General features: G+C 37.6%; 1 protein-coding gene across 1 annotated transcript in view; it reads right to left on the reverse strand.

Annotated features, from left to right (window-relative positions):
• The window catches only part of LOC150082408 (testis-expressed protein 2), a 187,251-nt gene that overhangs the window by 89,521 nt on the left and 77,173 nt on the right, over positions 1-20,557 (reverse strand). The window contains exon 3 of the mRNA XM_090380511.1: positions 11,709-11,947. Coding sequence (XP_090236637.1) covers positions 11,709-11,947 — 239 coding nt within the window. The remainder of the gene's footprint in view (positions 1-11,708; positions 11,948-20,557) is intronic.

A 20,557-nucleotide genomic window follows, 5' to 3' on the forward strand; every position in this document is an offset into this window, starting at 1 on the left:
GAATCCCAAGTCTTTTCTGACCTTCAACAATGTCTTTGGAAATTACCTGAACTTGCAATTCAAAACCAGTGAAATCATCTACCAAATAGGGCAAAACATGCTGCCAAAACAGAATGCACGTTGTTGGCAGTGATTTCTAGCCAAGATGCAGATATATTTTCGATCACATTTAAAGGGGTAAAAAATAAATTTTGAAATGAAAAGTTTTAAAAACTATCATGTCATCTTGTCAGGATGGAATTAAGAATACTGAACACTGTTGCACGTTGCAGTACAGACTGCAACGTGCAACAGACTGCTTTAATTGCAGTCTGTACTGCAATTAAGTTTAAATCGAAAATTTACTGTACACATTAAAACTCATTCAATAGCCCAGACAGGTACTATACACATATGCTGCATGGTCGTATGTATTGTACCTGGTGAAAGTACAATACATACGACAATACAATACATACTAAATACTTAACTTCTGTTTTAAGCTCTCTTACCATCATAATGTCCCCATTGAAGCCTTCCAACTATGGATTAATTCAGTACTTGCTATGATGCTACAACATAAGCCATCATTACCACAGGTACAACCATCAGCAGAATTAAAATTTAATTTTTCCACATAAACAACAATGGAGGACCTGCATAAACATTTTATAATCACGCCTGTTGATAAAGCCTCTTGCAATTATGCCGTTATCTGTAAAGCCTTTTATTATTTCCGAACATTAAATACAGCAATACCTCGCTTAGCTCAGCTTCAAACAGCATGGGTTTCACTATAACACGGTTTTCCAATTAAGTTTCCTTTATGGGATCCTTTATCCCACACTCCACTTTAAAATCTTGTCCTTTATCTAAACCTCGGTTTTCCAATAAATGTGCAAAGGCTGTTCAAGAGAAGAACGTTGCATATCATAATTGGATTGTTTCTAATTTTTCAGTTTCATTTTCTGCCTACACCAAAGCTCGCAACAATTGTAAGGCAGTTATTAATCAGTCCAAACTAGAGTTTGAACAGGCTAAGAGTAGAAAACTTGCTTCTTGCCCTAATGGTAGCCGAGCATTCTGGTCTCTTGTCAAAGCTATTGGCCGCAACTTTTGCCCATCTCTGCTCCCACCTCTGTCCAAACCAGATGGTTCTGTTGTCACTTCAGCCAAGGATAAAGCTGAACTGCTAGCATCCCATTTTCCTTCCAACTCATGTATTAATGATCTTGGTAAAACACCTCTCACCATTCCCAACACATTCTATTCAATGCCTCCTGTGGTCTTCCGTCAAAAGGATGTCAGAAGGATTTTGACGAAGCTTGATGCTAAGAAAGCTTCAGGTCCTGATGGTATTTCTCCACTTGTTCTCAAAACCTGTGCTCCTGAACTTACTCCTGTTCTTTGCCGCCTTTTTTCACTTTCTTATTCCAAAGGTGTTTTCCCTTCTGCTCGGAAATTTGCTTGTATCCAGCCAGTTCCTAAAAAGGGTGATAAATCCCTCCCATCCAATTATCGTCCCATTGCAATTACTTCTACTCTTTCTAAAGTAATGGAGAAATCAACTGCCAACTCTTAAACTACCTAGAAACCTTCCATCTGATCAACAATCGCCAGTATGGATTCCGTCAGTGTCGATCCACTGGTGATATTCTGGCTTATGTTACCCATTTATGGACTAATTCAATGGAAAAGTTTGGTAAAGCACAAGCAGTTGCTCTTGACATTTCAAAGGCTTTCGATCGTGTTTGGCATAAAGGTCTTCTATAGAAGCTTCCATTTTATGGTTTGCCAACTGGTTTTTGTAATTGGTTATCCAGTTTTCTCTCTGATCGCTCACTGAGGGTGATGGTAGATGCCTCTCTGTCTTCTAACTTCTCCACTAATGCCGGTGTACCCCAAGGTTCAGTTCTTTCCTACACTTTTTTCCTTTTGTATGTTAATGACCCTCTTCCATTGACTGGAAATCCTATCCATAGTTTTGCTGATGATAGCACATTGAATTCCACTTTTCATTTTGAGAAACCTTGTCCTGTTCAATCAGCTTCAACTTTTTGAAAATCTGCTACTAATTGCTTAAATGCCGATCTCCAGGTAATTCCCCAGTGGAGCAAAGACGTCTTAGTTGATTTCAATCCTTCTAAAACTCAGTCTTGTCTTATATCTCGCAAAAAAGGATTCTTCTGCTTCTATGCTTATCTTTGGTGACACTCAGATTTCTAGGCAAAATGATATATCTCTTTTGGAAATTACCCTGACTTCTAATCTTTCTTGGCACAAGCACATTACAAATATTGCTTCCTCTGCATCTAAAAACATGGTTTTCTCTTTCACTCTCGCTGTTACTTTTCTTCCAAACAGTTGTTCACTCTGTACAAATCACAAATCTGCCCTACCGTGGAATATTGTTCCCACATCTGGGGTGGTACCCCCAAACCTCTCTCAGGCTTCTTGATTCCATTCAGAAGAGGGCAGTTAGGTTAATTAATGATTCATCTCTAACAGAGTCTCTCCACTCGCTGTCCCATAGACGTACTGTTTCTCCTGCATGCCTCTTCTACAGATATTTCCATGGGCACTGTTCTTCTGAATTGGCTTGTATAATTCCCCCTCTCTCTTTCAAAACAACCTTCCTTCATACGTATTTCCTGAAAATTACAGTCTACAGAAGTTCAAGTCCAATGTCAACAAATATCTTGTTTGGTCTTCTCAACCTCCAACCCAAGCATGGTACCAAGTACTATAGGTTCTAATACCTCTCGTATTTGGGGTTTACATAAAAAAAAAATTTAAAAATTTAAAGTCAAATTTACTGTACAAATTAAAACTCATTCAATAGCCTACACAGATACTATACATATATGCCGCGTTGTTGTAGAGTACCTGTCTAGGCTATTGAATGAGTTTTAATTTGTACAGTAAATTTGACTTAAACTTAATTGAAAACTATGTTATAGTGAAACCTATGATGTTTGAAGCTGTGGTAAGCGAGATATTGCTGTATTTAATGTTTGGAAATAATAAAAGGCTTTACAGATAACGGCATAATTGCAAGAGGATTTATCAACAGGGGTGATTATAAAATGTTTATGCAGGTCCTCCAATTGTTGTTTTAATGTGGAAAAATTAAATTTTAATTCTGCTGATGGTTGCACCTGTGGTAATGATGGATTATAATGTTGTAGCATCATAGCAAGTACTGAATTAATCCATAGTTGGAAGGCTTCAATGGGGACGTTATGATGGTAAGAGAGCTTAAAACAGAAGTTAAGTATTAAGTATCTAATGTTCGTTTAATGTATGGCCCGTACGTGTATGGTGTTACTGTCAGTTTGCAGAAACTGTTTATGTCTGAAGCCCGTAATAGACAACATTTATGCTTTGCACATCGGTGTAAAGCCCATTGTATTATTCACAGGGGATTTAGATTCAAAAAACCGTTCTCTGTGACCGTATGAGACGTGCCTGCTTCGGCTTTGGTTTGACAACACTGGGAATTGGTAGTCTTTATTGGTAGTGTTCATCAAGAATTGAAGGTCATGAACAAATCCAGACTCATGCAAGAATTAAGAGGTTTGGTCCCTCTCCCTATATTTTCTACAGTACTTCATGTTTTGTGTTCCCAAGCCATTGGTGTGACTGAAGCGTATTGTGTACATCAACAGAATAAATTTAACGCTTTATTACGAGAAACATATGCTGCTAGGAACACACATATCAGAGATAACTCGCAGTTCGTTTTGAACTTGAGTAGGAAACAATTATCTAAGGAGCAACATTATCTCTTGACCCTGAGCATGAAGTTTGCGATCCTTCCTTGTAAGCCTCCCATTACACATTTGGCTATGGGTGTGGAAGCATCTCTTGACAAGCTACCTGAAGAGACTGCTAACATAATTCGCTTTAAAACAGCTTCGATTTTGCAGCACATCCGGCCTGTTACTAATAACCTCAGACGATGTCAACGGGAAGCTCTTTCTTCTTTGTGCAAAGATGGCACTATTGTAGTTTTGCCTGTAGATAAGGGGAGGCACACTGTTGTCCTCAACAAGTCTGAGTATATTTGTAAATCCTCCCTTTCATAAACCTCCAGATCCTGTAATAGAGCGAGCTCTATTACAGGATCGGGAGGTTTATGAAACTGTGCAAGACTCCCCTGTGAAAGTGCCGGAGAAGTTATAATCCAAAGTTAATAAACTTGTGCATTCTTAGTTTTCAGCCAATAAGATTACCAAGAACGTCCGCTGGAAGCTTCATGCGACTGGTTGTTGACTACCGCAGTTTTATGGACTTCCAAAGATCTATAAACCTGATGTTTCTTTATGGCCCATTGTTTCTTGTTGTCATACACCTATGTATGAACTTTCTAAACATGTTGCTAATTTATTAGCACCCCTTGTTGGGAAAACTGTTTACACTGTTTCTAGTAGTATGCATTTTCTGCGTATTATTAAAGATTTTATTATTTCTGAGAGCGATCTTATGGTGGTTTCTCTGTTCACTTCTGTTCCTGTACAACAGGCCTGCACGAGACGTCTTTTGGGCAGGGATACCACACTGGGAGATAGAACCTCGCTCGCTACAGATGATATTTGTACTGCTCTCAATCTGTGTTTAACAGGGGGCATGATCATGTTCAATGACTCTCTGTTCTGCCAAATACAGGGTACAGCTATGGGTGCCCCTGTTAGTCCTATCGTGGCCAATATTGCCATGGAGGAACTTGAGAGTCAGATTTTCTTGAACTTACATATTCCTATCACTCTCTTGTGTCATTATGTTGACGATAATTTTGCAATTGTACCCCAGGGATTAGAATCCAGGCTGCTGCAATATCTCAATTCCTTGTTGCCCGTCATTCAGTTTACGATTGAACTAGAGGTTGATAATACCCTTCCTTTTTTGGATATGTTAGTCCAGCGCGTGGATTCGCGTTTAGTAACTTCCGTTTTTAGGACACCAATGTGTGCAGGCCAATTTACCAATTATGGTTCTGCGCACGCCCCTGGTCATTTATGTAGCACTGCTCGCACCTTATTCTCCCGCGCTTGGATGCACTCTAGTTCGACAGGTAGTTGGAGATTTCTAAAATTTGGGCAGAGCTATCAAATTGCGGCTATCCACCTCATATTCTAGATAGATGTTAGCTTCAGGCTCACGAATTTGTTACGAAATCTAACTCGCCTTGCGTCAATCAATTTATCTCTACCGCCTACATCCCCTATTATCCAGGCGTATCGGAACATCTTGTTAGGATTTTGCGTCACCATCATATACGATGTGTGCAATTTCCAGGGAGGAAATTACAATCTATTATTTCTAAGGTGAAAACACCAGTTCCTCCTTTCCTATGGAGTGGTTCCGTATACCGTATTACGTGTCCGGATTGTGGGGGGTGTTATGTAGGTGAACCTGGTAGAAGATTAAAAAATCGGGTTTCTGAGCATGAGGTGGCTCTGCGAACCGCTAATTTTGAACACTCCACAGTCACTGAACATTATTGGGTTGAGCAGCACAATCTTGATTCCCAACTGGATATTGAAATCGTCGACTGTTCACGTGATTACCGCCAGCACTCATGGCTTGAAGCACTACACATAACCACCAATAATAGTACTATGAATTGGATGAGGGGAGTACACTTACACCCTATTATAGAATGTACTGTACTGCAGTGTGATGAGCGCTGGTGATCATCATGTGTACGTAATTCTTGCTTTACCAACACCAGACTCATGATACATGATCATGCCCAGCTGACTTGTGCTATTGTAACCATTAATATATACTGAAGTACACCATTCACACACTAGCTGATGAAGAGGCACTCCACTTCGAAAGCTACTATCTATGTATTTTAATGCTTTTATTATATATATTTTAACTCTCTTATCTTGTTGCATTTTAACGCTTTTATCTTATTTTATTTCTGTTTTATCTTATGTATATATCATTTTTATTTTAATAAAATTTATTTTAACGAGTTAGTTGGTCGTCGCAAGAAACTTTGATGATAGAAGTTAAGTAAATCCTGGTATAATTGTTTTCTAAAGTATTTAAAGTTGATTTTAAAGGGTGGCCTATATTTGAAGCCATAGGACATGATGCTTCTGAGGTTTCCTTGTTAGGTATAATCTCTAGGTTGCCTATTAAGATATGGCCAAAGTGTGTATCAATAAACGGTTGGAGATTGGCCTGAGGGCAAATACATACATTAGAAGTAGGTTCAAGGTTAAATTTATCCAAGTTAGTTGCTAGGTGTTTATAATTGCAAACCTTGAGCCCAAAAGGTTTAGAATATCTGAATCTGTAAATAATGTTCAAGCTTTGGCAGCCATCTGGAAGTAGGTCTATAAATTTATTAATGCAATCATTAATGTTGAAATTGTCTAGGCAAGAATTATAATTAAAAATGATAGTGGTATTATTATTTTGGCTGGTCAGCTTGCCTTAAGATTTTAATTTAAATTTACAGATATCTGTAATAAGGTCAAGTAAATGTTTAGATGAGAAATTGAAGGAGAGTATGAATCTGTAAAGGGCTTTTAAGATGCTATGTTTAGTACAAAAGAGTAGATAATGAATCTTCTGCACGTTGAACTGACCATATTCATTCATTGATAATGAATCTTCTGTACGTCAGAGATAGTCTGTTTAAAGTCACCTAACTTGTATTTATGTATAATAATGTTGGTACTATTGGATTTGTGTTTTCTATAAGGTCTGGATGTATTTAGGCCTTTAGTAACTTAGAATTTGTCATATATGCAAATATCTGTAATATTATTTGTGATGATCTTATGATTGAACTTATTGTTGAGTCCATATGGATAGCGAGTTTTTAATTTTAACATGAATAATTCTTTCTGTTGATTTCAGGCATTAGGTTCCGTTGCTTGTGCTAGGACGGAAATATAGATGTTGGTAAAGCAATGTGTCTGGAAGTGATTGTACTCTATTTCTTGCTCCGAGTTATGGATGTTGCGATTATTGTAATTCTTGATACCTATGCAGGTTAAGTCTGAGGTGGTGTTTATTACCAGTTTGTCCCACATATTTTATATTACAGGTTCGGCACATTAAAAGATAAACTACGTTGTTGCTTTTGCAGAATATTGGATCTTCAGTATTGTTCGAAATATGCTGTGGATGCATATATAGGCACGTAAGGTGGAGTTTGTTAGAGCATTTGTTAAATTTTAGTGAGGATGATAATATTTGGAGGAGGTGACCTCATTATAGTATTGTCAATGATATACAGGAATTTTTCCAGCAGGGATAAGGAGGTGATTATTCCATTGTATAAGGCAATGGTCAGGCCACACCTAGAGTACTGTATACAGGTCTGGAGGCCTCATTTCAAGAAGGATGTAGAGCTGCTGGAACAAGTACAGAGAAGGGCAACAAGATTAGTGAATGGAACAAAGGGGTGCTCTTACGAAGAAAGGCTTAAGTTTTGCAAATTACAGTGTCTGGAGACTAGGCACCAGTGAGGTGATCTGATAGAGGTGTATAAAGCCTTGAATGGTTTAAGCATGCTCAATGCTGATGGGATTCTTCCTCTAGCTCAGAAAAATCACCTGAGAGGGCATAAATTCAAATTGAGGAAAGACAGATGTAGGATAGACGTGCGGAAATTTGCCTTTAGCCAGCGGGTGGTTGGTTGGTGGAACAGACTTCCATCCCTTGTGGTGGAGGTTGATAGCCTAAATAAGTTTAAGGCTCAGCTGGATAGGTATTTTGAACGAACAGAGGGGTGAAGTGGAAGTGGTTTTTTTTTTTTTTTGGCTGATGCTGCATAAGCTTGCTTTCTTGCATCAAATGCCTCTACTAATGCTAATGCTAATTACCATTCAGGCTAGAAGCATTAGATGCTGGTTTGCTTTGTGTGTGGTGTGTGTTAAATGTGAATGTTGGAAGTTTGGAGAATGTGTCGAGGAGCTGTACAGAGCATAGGCCACCGGCGTCAGATTTAACCCACTCTGCCCATGTAGTATGTCCTTACTAAGTTGGTTCATCATAAAAAGCATCAAAAAGATAAAATGACGAAAAGTCATTAAAAAAAAACAAAAAAACAACAATAATAATACCAATAATAATGATAATAATAATAATGCCAAGGAAAAGGAAGAACTGATTATGGAATATGCGAAATGGCAATAGTCAAATTGATCTATAGTGACCATAAACTGAAAGTCAGACCAGTGAAAAAACAAACTGAGTAAGATATGTATATGGTTACTTCAACTGATATAAACATTCTGTACAGAGATCTATCGGCTTTCTTCCTTGGATCTCAAATGTTGCTCTGTAATCACCACATGCAGCTATTTCACCGATTCCGATTCAAACACAGTAAGTTGGCTTTAATCTGACTTTATCCTGTAACAAATGGTTGTCAGATGAACTAATGAGACATGTGGCAGAGAAGAAAAATGCATGGGATACATACAAATTAATGGGTGACATGGAAGCCTATGATAGATATAAGTTGGTCTGTAACCAAGTCACAAAGGAGATTAGGCAGGCAAAGGCAGACTATGAAAAATCCTTGGCAAAGGATGCAAAGAAAAACAGAAAAGAGTTCTTTACATACTTGAACTCGAAAAGGAAAGGGATGAATCAGATTGGTCCACTGGATATTGATGGTTCAACAGTTGAGGATCCTGCTCAGGTGGCTAACAATCTAAACGAGTATTTTGCATCTACATTCACGCATGAGGAGTTATTCAGGAAGGAGAATGATGTAGGTAAAGTAAACATTGGCAGTGAGCTGGATGATTTTGTAATAACTGAGAGGAAAGTGGAGGAGAGATTGTTGGGGATAAACATAAAAAAGGCACCTGGGGTGGATGGGATCTATCCAGTTATATTAAAGGAGGCAGCAAAGGAAGTAAGCAAACCCTTAGCCATAATTATGAGAGCTTCCTTGGACTCAGGGGAGGTACCTATGGACTGGAGATGTGCAAATGTGACCCCAATTCACAAAGGAGGTTCAAAGGCTGACACAAGTAATTATAGACCTGTTAGTTTAACTTCTGTTCCAGGTAAATTAATGGAGGCACTGGTTAAAGAAGCACTGCAGGATCATCTAGACAAGAATTCAGTTATAGCTCAGACGCAGCATGGTTTTGTTAAGGGCAGGTCTTGCCTGACCAATTTGATTGGATACTATGATGTAGTCACAAAAGAACTGGATGCAGGGAATAACTTTGATATTATATATTTGGATCTTAGAAAGGCTTTTGATACTGTTGCACATGGAAGACTGCTGCACAAATTGGAGCAGTGTGGCATTGGAGGCAAATTGCTGCTATGGATAAGGGGATGGTTGAGTGGCAGAAGACAGAGAGTGGTAATCAATGGACACTGCTCAACGTGGACTAATGTTATTAGTGGAGTTCCTCAAGGTTCAGTGTTGGGTCCGTTGTTGTTTTCGGTGTTTATGAATGATATTGATGATGGGATATCAAGTTTAATGTCCAAGTTTGCAGATGATACAAAGGTTGGCAGGGTCGTTAAGGACAATACTGACGCTATGCTGCTGCAACAGGATCTGGACAGGTTGAACAGATGGGCTGAGAGGTGGCAAATGAGGTTTAACATCGACAAATGTAAAGTGCTGCATATGGGAAACAGTAACCCCAGAGCAACGTATCAACTCTGCGGTACTACACTGACAGTGGTGGAGAATGAAAAGGACCTGGGGGTAATTGTGCAGGCAGATATGAAGTTCTCTGAGCAGTGCAGACGAGCTGCAAGAGTAGCTCATGGTGTCTTGTCAATGATATACAGGAATTTTTCTAGCAGGGATAAGGAGGTGATTATTCCATTGTATAAGGCAATGGTAAGGCCACATCTTGAGTACTGTATACAGGTCTGGAGGCCTCATTTCAAGAAGGATGTAGAGCTGCTGGAACGGGTACAGAGAAGGGCAACAAGATTAGTAAATGGAACAAAGGGTTGCTCTTACGAAGAAAGGCTTAAGTTTTGCAAATTACAGAGTCTGGAGACTAGGCACCGGCGAGGTGATCTGATAGAGGTGTATAAGGCTTTGAATGGTTTGAGCATGCTCAATGCCAATGGGATTCTTCATCTTTCTCAGAATAATCACCTCAGAGGGCATAAATTCAAATTGAGGAAGGACGGATGTCGGATAGATGTGCGGAAATTTGCCTTTGGCCAGCGGGTGGTTGGTTGGTGGAACCGACTTCCATCACTGGTTGTTGAAGTTGATAGCCTAAACAAATTTAAAGCTCAACTGGACAGGTATTTCGAACGAACGGAGGGGTGAAATGGGAGTGGGTTTTTTTTTTTTTTTTTTTTTGTTTTTTTTGGCTGATGCTGAATAAGCTTGCTTTCTTGCATCATATGCCTCTGCTAATGCTAATGCTAATGCTAAATGCTAACCTACAGTTACTTTTTTAATTTTTTGTAATGTATTGGTCTTTTTGATTTAAAAATTTTTATTCTTCTTTTTGCTTTAATAAAGTTTTATTGGCATTAGGGTTGGCTACGATTTATACATTTCGCACGTAAACATCATAACAGAAACAGAGACTCTGCTTATTGTGGTGGCTCCTACAGTTTTGGCTGCTGACCCTTTGAAGAAGTAGTTAAAGCCCTAGGACTCACTACTTTAGGTAACATCGTTATCATCATTGTTTTTATGTTAATCAATTTATTTCAGGTTATCTCCTTCACCTTACAGGCCTACTCAATTTTTCCATGGTAATTACAATCGATAGGTCAGCATCCCTTCCCTATAATAATATAAACACCGAATATAAACATTTGTCTATATATATATATATATATATATACACACTATTATTAAATACTGACAAAAGTTAAATTATAATAAAATAAATAAATAAATAATTGAGCATTCATTAGAGGCAGCGACTTGCAATTCCTCCATATGAAGCCAAAATATATTTTTAAATTAAATAAAATAAAACATAAGCCAGTAGTATGGCAAAAACTGTACAGCGAAAATTAACATAAAAATTTTTATGTTAATTTTATGTTAATTAAGAACTGGTCTACGGATGCCAGTTTGGTAAATACTTATCTAGTTTATTTTAAAAAATTTTTCCTTGAGGTGAGTTTCTGTCTCACATATTCCAATCAATCTGGGACAGATTGAAGTCACCCATAATAAGACATTTGCGCTTAAGTGTGCATGTAAAGACTCTTGTCATATTCATCACAACTGCCAGTCTGCAGATTACTCCCACCACACAGATTCTATGCTGGCAAACGTAACTTCAGACTGAGAAAATGCTCTTTTCATGGTCAAGCTGCTTTAGATAAGAAGCATGACACCAGCATCCCTTCTGTCTTCCCTATCTATTTTCTAAATGGGTATGTTCCACCTAGGTCAGGAACCATTATCTATCTTAAATATTGCATTCATGAAGCAATCTGCCACATTAACATGGATATGTTATGTCAAATATGGGAAGAATAGATGAGGCATCTGCTGAGTAACTAAAGTTATCAACATCAAACACTTCTACTTAAAACTTGTAGATATCTTCTATCATTTGGACAAGGTTTTACCATGTATTCTTACATATTTTATCAATATAACAACAAAATATAACAACAAAAAATATTTTTGTATTCCACTCAATTTCATTTATTGTATACCTACCACAGTGAAAGATCAGAAAGGTAATTTTGTTATTCTCATTAAATTATATATATATGAGCTGACTTACCTCTTTCTTGCAAGTCCTTTTGGTAAAAGGCATATTGTAGCCCCAGCAATATTAAAATGTCTCTGATGAACAAATACTACGTCGTGACGGCTTTCATTCCACATGGCTCGTTTTGGAATGTTGTTTTTTGGGTGTGAAAGGCGCAGTTTAGTATCATCAAGGCGTACATACACAGAATGGGTACTACATATATGATAAGTATCAGGATTATAATCAGTCGGCAATTCATTCATCCACCCCTGCAAAATTCATACATATATATTGGGGGGTAGGATCAAAATACCAATGTTTAAATATAATATATATTAATAAAAAAAAAAAAAACTACCCAATAAACTAAACCTATCAATTGCATTTATTTCTTAATTCTGAAATCAGCAGTTTGTTGCGGGTGTCAATATTAGATTTTAAAGAAATATAAAAGAGAAAAAAAAAAAAAAAAAACAGATTAAAATAATCCATAAAATAAATCACAACAATCTGCTCTTCAACTGGATGAAATGACAAACTATTAACAGAGCCTTGCTTATATGCATGTCAGATATAGCGATTTGGAAGATGAGATTAAAGAAGAATTTGAGCAGCCTAGTCTTGCCACAAGTGTAACCGGATCCTAAATATTCCGGTATCTGAATCAGCACTGTGTGTTGTGCATATTAAGTAGTGGCAAGTGATGCAATGCCAGAGCTTGCAATTGTGCAGTAGACAACACCAGCAACCCCGAGGGTAGAAAATGCCAGTCCCACAGGATGTATTGTAAGTGATGACTCTATTGACAGAAAATGGGATATATGTTGAGCAAAAAGGATAGGTGGAATAGGACCAAGGTACATCTGCCAGGGCAAAAGTAGATGACGAAGAGCAGATATCATATTTTAAGGGTAAAAAAGGGATATTGTTGTACATGTTGGCACTAATGATCTGAAGATTTACTTAATAAGTAAATGGCAATGTTGAGAAAAACTCATGGGCAAGGGTTAAATTTGAAAGTTTCTGCAATTTTTCTCAACAAGTCTGTTCTTGTTAACAAGAACTCTCTCTTATGTTGAACAGGAGAGAGAATGCTCCTACAGGGATAGGATATACACTTCTACAGAAAGGGTACAAGAATATTTACTGATGCTACTGAAGGGGGCAAGGAGGGCCAAATAGTGTGTATATTCTTGCCATGTTTACACCACATTCAAAAACTTCATTACTGCATACTTCATTACTGAATAGTTAGGTAGGTCAAAAAACTGCAAACTTGGGGAATACACACAATTAAAGAAGCATTGCAGGATCATCTAGACAAGAATGCAGTAATAATTCACAGAGCATGGGTTTGTTAAAGGAAGGTCTTGTCTGACAAATTTGATTGGATACTGTGATGTGGTCACGAAGGAACTGGATGCAAAAAATAATTTTGATATCATATACTTGGATTTCAGGAAAGCTTTTGATACTGTTGCACATGGAAGACTACTTTACAAATTGGAAAAGTATGGCATTAAGGGAAAACTGCTACAATGGATAAAACGATGGTTAAGTGGGAGAAGACAGAGTGGTAATTAATAGACACTGCTCTTCATGGACTAATGTTATTAATGGAGTCCCCCAGGGTTTAGTGTTGGGCCCATTGTTGTTTTGTATATTTATCAATAATATTGAAGGTATATCAGGCTTAATGTTGAAGTTTGCAGATGAAACAAAAGTTGGCAGGGTTATTAATGACAGTATGCTACTGCAATAGGATCTATAAAAGTTGGGCAGATGGGCCGAGAAGTGGCAACTGAAGTTTAACATTAACAAATGCAAAGCACTGCATATGGGTAGCAGTAACCCCAGAGAAATGTTCCAACTGTGTGGTAGAGAATGAAAAACACCTGGGGGTAATTGTGCAGTCAGACATGAAGTTTCCTGAGCAGTGCAGACAGTCTGCAAGAATAGCTCATGGTGTCTTGTCAATGATATATAGGAATTTTGCTAGAATGGATAACAATGTGATTATCCCCTTGTATAAGGCAATGGGCAGGCCACTCATTGAGGCTCCAGACAAGTACTGCGTACATGTCTGGAGGCCTCATTTTAGGAAGGATGTAGAGTGTTTGAGAGAACACTCAAACAAGACTGGTTGAGGGAACAAATGGGTGTTCTTACCAAGAAAGGCTTAAGTTCTGCAAATGGCAGCATCTGGAGATGGCACCTACGAGGTGATCTGATTGAGGTGTATAATGGTTTAAGCAGGCTCAATGCTGATGGGATTCTTCCTCTTGCTCAGATTACAAACCTGAGATGGCATAAACTCAAATTAAATTAAGGAAAGACAGTAGTAGTATAGATGTGTGCAAATTTGCCTTTAGCAATCAGGTGAATGATTGCTGGAACAAAAATTCATCTGTCATTGTAGAAGTTGATAGCTTAAATAAATTCAGAGAAGTTGACAAAATTTTGGAGCGAATGGATGGGTGAAATGGGAAGTTTTTTTTTGGCTGATGCTGTATAAGCTTACTTTCTTGCATCATATGCCTCTGCTAATGCTCGATTAACAATAACTGCAGACAAAGGTGAAAATGATTCTGGCACTGGTCCATTGGAATATGCAGCTGATTGGAAAGCAAGGGGCCAGGGATTTCAAGGCCTGCTGTAGGTCATCATGGAACAAGGAAACGCATGGGCTGTGTTAAGGTAACTAAGAGTAATAACAGGTGCACATATAATTGCATGTAAGCAGGGGATGAGGTGTGTGAACCAACATAAGCAGGAGTTGGGGTGTGGTGCCCACACCACGCTAGGTGATAAGACGACTCTCATCAGCCAGTGCAATACTACCGCTTTGCATATTGGAGGCTTAAATTGGTAGAACCCAGGTTTAGTGTTTAGAGAAAAGTTGTGGCAAAACCCCACCATCTCTTCCATCCTGATGTATGATTGATGTCTTTTGAGGTTATGATGGAAATCATACCGAGATTCAAACTTGCTTACATTTCATTGGTGTAGCTCTAAGAGACAGTGTTTGCAGGCTGGCCATCAGATAGTTCACTGGACTGAATGTTGTTGTTATTTGGTTTTTAGGAGCATTAGCAACTAAGACCATATTGCACCGGGGATATGCGGACTTTTCCTTTCTGTATCCTCCGTATTTGGTGGACTGAACGTACTGGTAACATTCTAGAAGGCTTTCAAATTAACCAGTGCATAATCTCAGCCAGATAATAAAGGGAGCAAGGAAGGCCAAATGGTGTGTATATTCTTGCCATGTTTATACCACATTCAAAAACTTCATTACTGAATACATCATGAATATTCAAATTAATAGACTATTAATTAGACTATTCATGATCTAAACCATCTATAAAGTTCCTTGTTCAATTCCCAAATATGCGCATGGTCTCAGTTGCAATCTCAATGATGTCCATTTCCACTTACAGACTGCCAAACCCTATGTACTTTTTTCTGGCAGAATTCCAATTATTGGTTGATTCAACCACCGCTCATCTCAGTAGTCTACATTATTCACAGTACGATTCCTTTTGCTTCAAAAGTGGTACGTCTGCTCTGATATTCCCTGTCAGAGACTTAGTAATTTGGAATCTCCTCTTTTCGATCTTATATGGCTTAAAATCTCTGCTCCATTCTGTCAAATTCATCTATTGTCCCTATAGTTTTCACAACTCTACTAATCACTCGGAACTCTTTGACTTACTCTTTGAAACTTGACTTTCTCTAGTCCAACTTTCCTAACAATGAGGTAATTTTCCTTGGTGATTTTAATGTTTGCTACTCCAGCTGGTTTCTGTTTTCTAGTCATGTGGACCTAGCTGGTCGAGATGCTGAGGCTTTTGCAATAACTAATGACCTCACATGGATTGTTCATTTACCTATCAGAATACCAGACAATACTAACCAGATAGTCAACAATCTTGATCTTTTTCTGACAAACAGCCCTTCTAAGTAAAGATCCAGCTGGTCAAGATGCCGAGGCTTTTGCAATTACTAATGACCTTGCACACATTGTTCATTTACCTATCATAATACCAGACAATCCTAACCACACTCTTGATCTTTTTCTATCAACAACAATTCTAGGTATAGGCATAGTTAGAATGGTTGATTGTAAGCATAATGGTCGAGGTGAATATGGTCCTCTACCCCTTCAGATCAGAATTCTGTGATGGTCTCTTCTACAATGGAGTATTTCTATCATGACCATTCTGAACCTCATGTTGTTTGGCATTACATGAAAGCAAAACGGGATGATCTAAAATATTTCTTTTCATCTTTTCCTTAGTTGGATTACTGTTTCAAATCTTCTGAGGTCAAAATTTGCACAGATTGTTTCAGTAAAATTATTTTTGTAGGGATGAAATCTCTTATTTCATACTCCAACTTAAATTCTCATTCCCTATCTAAACCTTTATTTTCCAATAAATGTGCTAAGACTGTTCAAGATAACAATGTTGCATAGTGCAATTGGCTTGAATCCAGTTCATCTGACACCAGGTTCATTTTCTGTCTACACGAAAGCACACAACAATTATAAAGCAGTTATTAATCAGTTCAAACTAGATTTTGAACAGGTTAAGAGTAGAAAATTTGCTTCTTGTCCAAATGGAAGTTGAGCATTCTGTTTCCTTGCCAAAGCTATTGGCTGCAACTTTTGCCCACCACTATTCACCTCTGTCAAAACTGGATGATTCTATTGCCACCTCAGCGAAAGATAAAGCTGACCTGCTGGCATCCTACTTTTATTCTAACTTTAGTATTGATGATCTCGGTAAACTACCTCCTACCATTCCCAGTACACTCCATTCAATGCCCCCTGTGGTCCTCTGCCAAAATGATATCAGAAGGATTTTGAACAATATTGATGCTAAGAAAGCTTCAGGTCCTGATGGTATTTCTCCACTTGTTCTCAAAATTGTGCTTCTGAGCTTATTCCTGTCCTATGTCATTTTTTTTACACTTTCTTATTCCACCAGTGTTTTCCCTTCTGCTTTCAAATTTGCTCATATCCAGCCTGTACTTAAGAATGAAAAATCCATTCCATCCAATTCTTATCTCATTGCATTTCTACTCTTTCTAAAGTAATGTAAAAATCTATTAACCACCAATATCCTATAACTATCTATAATATCTTCCATCTGATGAATGATTGGTAGTATGGATTCTGTTAGTGTTGATCAACTGGTGATACGAGGGGTGTATCTGGGGGTGGGCAGAGAGGGCATAGCCCTCCCTTAATTAAAAATTTGAAATTGAAGAAACAGAAGGCATTCTAAAAAAAACCAAAAAAACTCAAATGCCCGGTTTCCAAGTCCCCTTAGGTGTTTACCTGGACCTGGTTGCCATGCCCCCCCCCCCCCCCCCACAATGATACCTGGATTCACCACTGGGTGATATACTGGTTTATATTACCCATAAATGGACAAATTCAAAGAAGAAGATTGGTGAAATACAAGTAGTTGCTGTTGACAATTCAAAGGCCTTTAATTGTCTTTGGAATAAACGTCACTTAAATAAGCTTCCTTCTTATGGTTTGCCAACTGTTTTTGTAATTGGGTATCCAGTTTTCTCTCTGACCATTCACTGTGGGTGATGGTAGATGGCTTGCTGTCTTCTAACGTCTCCACCAATGTCGATGTTTCTCAAGGTTCAGTTCTTTCTCTCTCTCTTTTCTCTTGTATATTAATGACCTTCTTCCATTGATCAGAAATCCTATCCATAATTTTGCTGATTATAGCACATTGCATTCCACTTTCTAGTTTGAGAAACCTTGCCCTGCACAAACAGCTTTGACTTCTCAAATATCTACTATCAGTTCCTTAAATGCTGATCTCTAGGTAATTTTCCAGTGTGGCAAAGATAACTTAATTGATTCCTTCTAAAACTCAGTCCCGTCTTACACCTTGCAAAAAAGGATTCTCTTGCTCCTATGCTTATCTTCTATGACACTCTTATTTACAAGCAAGGCCAGAGTTCTGTTGGGGATTATCCCGACTTCTAATCTCTCTTGGCATAAGAACATTACAAATATTGCTTCCCCTGTATCTAAAAAAACTAGGTTTTCTCTTCTGCTCATGCCATTACTTTTCTTCCAAATAGCTGTTCACTCTGTACAAACTGCGAATCCACCCAGCAATGGAATATTGTTCCCACATCTAGGGTGGTGCTGCCAAAACCCCCTCAAAGGATTCTAGATTCCATTCAAAAGAGGGCAGTTAGGTTAATTAATGATTCATCTCTAACAGAGTCTCTCTCAACTCTGTCTCATAGAAGTTCTGTTTCTGCTGCATGTCTTTTCAATAGATACTTCCATGGGCACTGTTCTTCTGAAGTGGCATCTACAATTCCCACTCTCTCTCTCTCTCTCTTCCAAAGCAGTCAGAACACATGCCACAACCAGTCAATATCCTTTAATGTCCAACTTAACTTCCAGAAATAACTTTTCTTCTTCCTCATTTATTCATTCAACTTCAATTTTCAGGAACAACCTTCTTTCATATGTATTTCCTGAAAATTACAATCAACAGAAATTCAAATCTAATGTCAACAAATATCTTCTTTCATCTTCTCAGACTTCAATCGATGCATGGTAGTAAGTACTATAGGTTCTAATACCTCTTGTGTTTTGGGTTGCGATAAAAAAAAAAAAAATTCAAATGAGATGCAGTAGTCACTACTATTTTTTTTAAGTCATCTATATACATGTCATGAACTTTACTGATGTGTTTTGGAGTGGCTACTGTTGATGAACGTCCACTGATTTATTAGGCAACATTTAAGTGTTGGAGAGTAACACAGGGACATTCATGGGGCAGATTTTCCTAATGTATTGATCATGTCTTTTCGAATAATTCTTGATAACCCTTTTTGTAAGGATGCAGGCTAGGCTTCAGTAAACTAAAAAAAAAAATAAATGATAACTTAGCATTCACGTGAATAAATTTTTCAAATTATTGGAAAAAAATGTACTAAAAATACAACCACCTTCCATGATAGGCTAGAAACTTCTGACAAAAATAACACACACACACACACATACACACACACACACACACACCTGTTTTATTTACTTTTTAACATTTTACTTATTATTTTCACCATGAAACACCATAGCCATTTTTTTAAATTTTCTATAAACATTGAGAATCAATCTTGAAAGTGTGGTCCCCAAACACACCAGAGTTTATCTAGTTTATTTTTTAACTTTAGCCTATTTGTCATCTGAACTTCTTTTTTGTTATATTTGGGTTGAAATTTTTGAATTTGATATTAAAATGGGATAAATATTGCCTTTCAGATTTTTAAATTTAAATATTGCCAATCAATAGGAAAGTTGTTCTCTGTTGCCAGTTTAGTTAAAAACATTATTGGTATACTTCGGAAACAAACAAAACAAGAAAAAAAGCAAACAAACACAATGGCTCTATGTGATGATCACATTTCGATAAGCATGTTTAGCTCTGTCAAACAGGTGCCTCCATAGCCAGGTGGGAAGGAGCAGCAGTGCGTAACAAACGCTTCTTGATTAGACCGGGGTTAGAGTCCGTCACCACCAAATATGGAGGATGTGGAAAGGTCAGGGAACGACCACTGCATATTCTCGGAGCAATATGGCCTTAGTTGCTAATGTTCCAAATAACAAACAAACAAACATCTGTCAAACAGCTAGATGTACAAGGTCAGTTATATGTTGCATCTCCTCTTGCAAGTAATGCAAGAGAAATAACATTCAAAAGAATTATTTTTTTAAAAAATAATGGGATTGAAAGGCAAATTCATGAAATAAATGTTTTTAAGAAAAAAAAAAAAGTGCAATAATAAATTAATTATCAGGAAATAAAAAGAAGGTATATGAAATGGGATGGATATATAAAGCCAGCATCTGATTTAAATTACGATTTAAACGTTGGCTTCAACATCTCATGAAATGTCATGTTCTTGCTGGTCCACTGGGAAAAAAATATCTTGCAGTACAGGATTTTATGCACAAGAACTGACTCTTCAAATGGTGCAGCAAAATCCAAAATATGCGCTGCTGTGCAGCAGAAGCATGAACTTTATATATCACAGTGTTGGCCAAGCTATGTAAACTGAATGAAGAGCACAGAGAAATTCCTCAGCAGTAAAACCTCTTGGTATTTATTCGCATGCACATTTGTAAAATCATGTTTTTTTTTTTTTTTTTTTTTTTTATAATGAAAACTCCAAACAAAAAAGGTATTAAAACCTATTGTACTCGGTACTGTGCATGGGTTGAAGGAGATGGAGGGAATGCTGGAAACTGTTCTGGAGACTAAATATGGGTTTCACCACTTCAAGCTGCAAAGCAAAGTGGTAACTGCACTGGTTGATAAGAGTCATGCACTACCTACTGCTAGTATTAGAAAGTATTAGTATTTTATTACTATTATATTAGTATTAGTAGCACTACCGTGCACAGGCTGAAGAAGATCAAGATTCTGGGGGGGGGGGAGAAATCCAGAAACTGTGAAAGCATGTTTTACCAAAAATGGTTTATGGGAGATATCGTATGCAGAGTGTGGCTGAATTGCTAGAGCAACAGTAAGATTATTTTCCAAAAGCCATCCTCAGAGGCTGCAAACATCATATACCACAATTATTTATTACTAATTCAAATAAAAAGGGAATAAGAAGCCCAATAAATTCTATTATTATTTTAATAATCTTAAATTATAGGCAAAAACCTCATACCTTTGAGTAGGACTGTTAATCTCTCAACACTCAATCACGAATGATTATAATATGAACTTACCCCCCCCCCCCCGTGTATAGTCATAAATGAATCAAGTTAAAATAACTATTAATTAAAATAAGCAAGCCTTCAACTCTCATATCACGTTAAG

The sequence above is a fragment of the Mastigoproctus giganteus genome, chromosome 8 (assembly GCF_048544385.1).
Source record: "Mastigoproctus giganteus isolate SK-2022 chromosome 8, ASM4854438v1, whole genome shotgun sequence".
NCBI lineage: Eukaryota > Metazoa > Arthropoda > Arachnida > Uropygi > Thelyphonidae > Mastigoproctus > Mastigoproctus giganteus.